General features: G+C 38.9%; 1 protein-coding gene across 1 annotated transcript; it reads right to left on the bottom strand.

Annotated features, from left to right (window-relative positions):
* Positions 1 to 688: 688 nt before the first annotated feature.
* Positions 689 to 4,911, bottom strand: LOC140803824 (TPR repeat-containing protein ZIP4-like). The gene is made up of 5 exons (XM_073159696.1): positions 3,581 to 4,911; positions 2,845 to 3,034; positions 2,721 to 2,753; positions 1,993 to 2,613; positions 689 to 1,511 (listed from the first exon to the last, which is right to left on the bottom strand). Exons 1-5 carry the CDS (start codon positions 4,909 to 4,911, stop codon positions 846 to 848), a joined length of 2,841 nt encoding a protein of 946 aa, XP_073015797.1. The 3' UTR covers positions 689 to 845.
* Positions 4,912 to 5,948: the final 1,037 nt, after the last annotated feature.

Genomic DNA, 5,948 nt, shown 5'->3' with positions numbered 1-5,948 from the left:
AGCCGAGCTCCCATAAGGTCCTGGCTTCACGTGGGCTCATACCTACGAGAGCCCTTACTCAGATATTAAGCGCGTAGCCCACAGAGATCAACGCCCAGAAAGGTAAAGCCCATTAAAGATCTAATTAAATCTGGTACGATATCTAAATCAAATCTGGGTAAAGATCTAATCAAATCTTCCGAAGATTCTGAAGATCTAAACCTACCAAAACTAAGACTCTGCGGTTCACCTATAAATACCAGGTTTCGTTAACTCTAACATTCATTCATAATTTTCACATTCTCTCAGCACACACATTACTCTCTCAATCTTCTATTCTCTGACTTGAGCGTCGGAGGGGCTACGCCGGAACAACCTTCCGGCCCCCTTCTAACACTCTTGTTTGTGTTTCTTGGTTTCGAGGTATCTGATCCGAGCTTCCCAAGCGAAGGTCCGACCTCCCAGTTATCTTCCGAAGGTTTTATCCGAGCCTCCCAAGCAAAGATCTAACCTCCCAGTTAGCATCACCGATTTCGGTAACATCACATCGGATGAATATTAATATTTTATTAAACGTTGGTGGATATCAAGTGTTGGTGATTATATCGATTTAAGAGAAATCTGTATTCTTCAATCAAAATTCTCATTTGCAAACATATATCCACGTAACATTATCAACACATGACTTGTCCGGAAAACTCGAATCGAACTGGTTCTGTGATCCAATACTATTAACTCAAGATTTTTCTAAACGGCTTGTGTACTGAAAATTCAAAAAGAGAGAGAGTTTCAAGATGAAACAACACCTAAATCCTGTACAAAATCATATTCTATAGAGACAATTACGAACATTTGTATATCATGATTCATGACGCCATCATACTTCTCTCGCCATCGTCCCCGCCATTAAACGTCTCAAAAGATGCTATATACTCTTCCATGCATGCTCTATAACCATGCATTTCTGAATATTTTGTTGCTAGTTCCAATCCCAGACTCATCCATTTCTTGCCTGAATCAACGTGCCCCATCTTCAATGGGAGAGCAGCTCGATTCCATGCTGTCGTGGCAAGCCATTTGGCTTCCTCAATGGGATACTCTCCCTCCTTCAATCCAACCATAATCCTGTATGCTTGCTTATACATTTCAAATGTCGAGTCATCATCGGATTCTCCCTTACAAATGGTGCTAACACATATTAGTTTCCGTAGGACAATAGCCACAGTTTGGTAATCTGGGGAAGGGGAGACGAGAAGAGAAGAAAGGCAGGCATTTAAAGCAAACATGGAGACTTCAGGATTGAATTGTGATCCTTGTGAGGCTTCGTAGCCGATTTGAAGTAATTGTTTTGGGTCACAAGATTTGGAGGTTGCAAAGTTTTTAACTAATAGTAGCTGTTGGTTGCCTGTGTCACTTAACCTGGAGTGCAAGTGGAAAGCGCTCCATGTGTACAAGAAGAAGAAGTTGGGCTCTATTGCATCGGCGACATAATCATCACTTTTTCTCATGGTTCCTGAGGTTGACATTAGCATCTGCATCAAAGAATTGGTAAAAGCATGGGTAACTTAGAGATTGTTTTTGGATTTAGAATTAGCTAGAGTTCACGTGAATGCTAAAATATATATCATGTCAGATGTAATTTTAATATGTGAGCCTCCTCGGTAATGGGTGTCTGTAAGGACCGTAGAAACATCCAAAATTTACACTAAAAAAAATGAGAATGTGGGAAGATAAAAAAAAAATTTGTGGGATGATTAAAAAAAAACACAGAGATTGTGGTATACATGGTCGGTAGGCATCATATACAATTTCGGCTATTTGGCTAGTGATAACTATTTTAAAAGTTAAAGGGGCCAGAGTAAATGTTATGGTTTCTAATCTGTTCTTCAACACTTGTATCCTGCTGTCTTTTATCTTAATTTGTTTTCGACTCGTCGTATTTTGTATCTATATTCTTTATACCCTTCCCAAATGCAACATTAACAAAAATTTATAACATATTTAGATGTTTACCTTTCCTGCCCTGGCTAACAATGATATGGTTTCTCTGACTTCAGCTTCTAGAAGTGTCCCATTCTTATGCTTCTCATCAGCTATAATGGCGGATACAGTCAGTATTATCGATTTACAAAGCATGGCATCATTGCTCTCTGCTTTACCATCCTCCGGAATTCCGTATAACTCTGATGCCAACCTGAAGAATTCTGCACTTAACTCATAATTCTTCTCCTGTCCAGTCCTTACACCACAATTCCAAGCATTTGCTGCAAACCAACTCTTTTCTCGTTTTCCAACCTCCCCCGAGCCGAAAAAACGGTCAAATCCAATCTCAGATTGACGAGCATGAACTCTTTTCATGTGTTTCAGGATATCAGAGTAATTTGCCTGGTCCTGACTTAAAATTGTGACTAATGTGCGGAATACCACAACTTCACTAGTCTGCATCGGTTTTCCTGAGAAATGAAAGTTCAAGAGTTGGGACAGAGAGGCGGTGGCAACAGAAAAGGAGCGGCATGAAATGGCTTCATGGGCTACCAGGGAGAGGAAATCTGTACTGAAATCAAGGCAGTTGGGCATCGATTGCACCAGTGTTATGGCGCTGTTGTGATCTTTTTTTTGCAAGAAGATCTTAAACTGCAAATCACAAAATATAAGCCATTACTTCAGAACAATCCATTACACAGTCCTAAGTGTCACCCGAGCTTAAGTTGATTCACTTTCAACATTATGGAAAACTATACCTTGAGAAAAGCACTAGCTATATTGGGTTCCAGCTGCAACAAAAAGAAACAAAAACAACAGGAATTGAGAGATTTTATATTTATAATGGAGAGATTAGTTGACACTGATTGATTTTTGTTATACCCTTTCCGCCTCATTAATGTATTCTTCGGCTCTATCTAACTGCAAGAGTCCCAGATAGCAGAGGCACAGAACTCGAAATCCCTTCGCTCTAAGAATTCTGTTCTCTATGCCATGAGGGACATACAGCAAAGCCTTTTCAAACATATCGGCACTGAATAGACAATCTTTCGATCGAAAAAAATCTGTGGCACTGCAATGGTAGGTTTTGAAATAACTTAATCGGTACCTGGTATTGCATCAAGTGATACAGTTCTTCTAGAAACAGAGCAGAAAAGGGAAAAACCGAAAGAATCTAAGGAGAACTTAATTTATTTTTCTCCTGATTGGGTCAGAGATGGCATTCAAAATATAAATGCCGTAATTTCAAACTCCAGTGATTAAATGAAAACAACACGCATACACATAAACATGCATTTCTTTTGTGATTTGAAGGAAAAAGTGAATTGGCAGTTGAAAGCATCAACAGGATTTACAAAGAGCCTAAAGCAACTACACATGACCATTCTAACTATCATCACATGCAAGGAAAACAATGCATAGTACTTATGAAGATAGCCAATTTTCTGATTCCCGTGACACTGTAACACAGTAAAAGTATAAGAGACACTTCTTCTAGAACAAAGCGTAACTTCTTCGTATTCTTCTGTGAAGTTTTGTACAATGTCGCATTCAAATTCATTTAAAATCAAATAATGGATTAATATTCATGCACTTCTTAAGGCATACTGGAATTTACCAGTTCCAAAGAAGAGCGTGCATTGTGGTCCTTTCCTTTGCTGCTCCTTCTCCTTGGAAAAGTGCCACAACCCTCTCATCTGCTACCAACTCCCCAACAACTTTGGCTCTCACCTTCATTCCTTCAACACCGGTCACTCCCTTTCCAACTATCCTATTGATCACCCTAACAGCTGCACCAGCACTAACATGGCATCGCTCCAATAACCCAAGAAACACACCTTTAACTGTCTCTGTGCCAGCCGTCCCTGCAGCCTGGAAGTAAGAATCCACTGCCGATAGCCAAACACCCTCAGGTATCCCCTTATTCAGCACCATTCCTCTCAGCTCCTTCTCTGCCTCCCCGTACCTCCCCAATCCCAGCCACGCCTTCATTGCCAGCACACTCAAACTCGGGTGGTGGTCACCATCACTCCCAACCTCTTTCAAAACCTTCACACATTTCAACACGCTCTCAAATTCATCACCTTGCAAATGAGCCGCAGCAATAAATCTCAGAGTCTTCAACCTCAATTCCTTCAAATTTAATGTCTCTTCAGTTCTCTTCACTACTCTTAACCCCTTTTCACATAATTCTAAGGCGTCATTCATCAATTTTAATGACTGATTTACTGTAGAAGCCTCATTTTTGGACAGTAACATCTTTCCAAACGTCAGGTACTGATTAGCTAGGGCATTATAGTTTCCTGCAATACCAAACAAAACATTTTTGGACCTATTTAGTAACGTGATTGCCAAATTGCTGTCTGAGATTTCCCACGCAGCTCGTGATCTGGCAAGATTGAGATCTAGCAATAGTTTTTGTTCATCGCAGTCAGACATCGAATGAATCTCAATTTTTGATACAAGATCGGTGGCTTTTTCATAGCAGTGTTCCGCTGAATCGAATTTTTTGAGATCATGCCAGATCAAACCAGTCTTGTAGAAGAACAGAGCTACCTTGATAGCCGGAGAAGGTATCCCTTCAACGTCAGAATTGAGGAAGAGCAGATCTGCGGCAAGTTGACGGAGCTTGGCATGTTCCTCGGAAATCTTCGCTGCAGAAGCATTGGAAAGGTCGACACACACGTTCCAGAGACGGTAGCTGAGTTTCCAGACTAGAATTTTGGTGGAGTTGGGGAAAGGAGCTAGTTGACTGATCAGTGCTAGAGCGAGTTTAAGATCCGAGGAGAATGAATCGAGTAGGGGCTGCGTAGGGGGGTGGCGTTCGAGCGAGTTTATCAAGGATTCTATTTTAGAGAGTGCACGAGAATGGTCGCTGTCGACTGCCGCGGCGGTGGCGGAAGCGATGCCATGGCGTAAGTCGGGCGTGGAATTCTCCGAGATTCTCATTTTTTTCTACTTAGGAGTTGGCGGGAAATGTTTTTGAACTTATATATGGTGAAATTCCGAAGGAGAGGAACCCCCGAAGAACAATTTTGGCGTTAGGTAAAAAAAAAAAAAAAAGAACAATAAAACATTTTAGATGGTGATTTGGCTAGTGAAGTCGGACTTAATATTTGAATTATCTGTGAGACAGGTCAACAGTATCAATATTCACAATTTTTTTTTAAAATATTCTTAAAAACCGTAGGACAGTTTTTTTTCTTCTCAACACTTCAATTTTCCATGTTTTGTTTTATGTTTTTAGTCTTCTACTTTGTTATTGATTCTGAAAATATCAGAGTACATACAAAAAATTCAATTTGGTAACACGCATAGCGTGTACCATTATTACTAGTTTTGTATTAATATTGAATTAGTTTTTTTTTTTAAGAATGATATAAATTGCTAGGTGGTAACTTTTAATAATATTTTTTTCCTTATGTCGTTGTTAATTTATTATGGCAAAAATTTGTGTGAGACGGTATAACAGATTGTATTTGTGAGACGGATCTCTTATTTAGTCATCCATGAAAAAATATTATTTTTTATGCTAAGATTATTACTTTTTATTGTGAATATGAGTATGGTTGACCCGTCTCATAGATTAGGATCCGTGAGACGATTTCACAGGAAACCTACTAATTTATTATTAAAATATTATATTTGTGTTGTAACTTTAATTATTGTATTTATTTTTAGGCAGTTATAAGAACGGAAAACATGTATAATGCCTAACAGGTTTGCAAGGTCTACCAAGAACTGGATAAGATGGGTTTGGGAACAGGGTGAAATCGTGTTCAATTTTTTTCTTAAATGGACGGGTTTTGAGTTGACCAAACTTGTCCCATTGCCACCTCTATATTTGGCTTTTTTAAAAAAAAAATATATATTTTCTCATTTGTGTTAAATTTGACATTTGATTTGTTTTAAATTTTTTTCATAAGAAATATGTTCTTAAATAAAGCACTACTTCTACTTGTCATTCAATTTATAATTCACAATAT

The sequence above is a fragment of the Primulina eburnea genome, chromosome 10 (assembly GCF_022965805.1).
Source record: "Primulina eburnea isolate SZY01 chromosome 10, ASM2296580v1, whole genome shotgun sequence".
In the NCBI taxonomy this organism is placed as follows: domain Eukaryota; kingdom Viridiplantae; phylum Streptophyta; class Magnoliopsida; order Lamiales; family Gesneriaceae; genus Primulina; species Primulina eburnea.
This window is presented reverse-complemented; position numbering and strand designations above follow the sequence as displayed.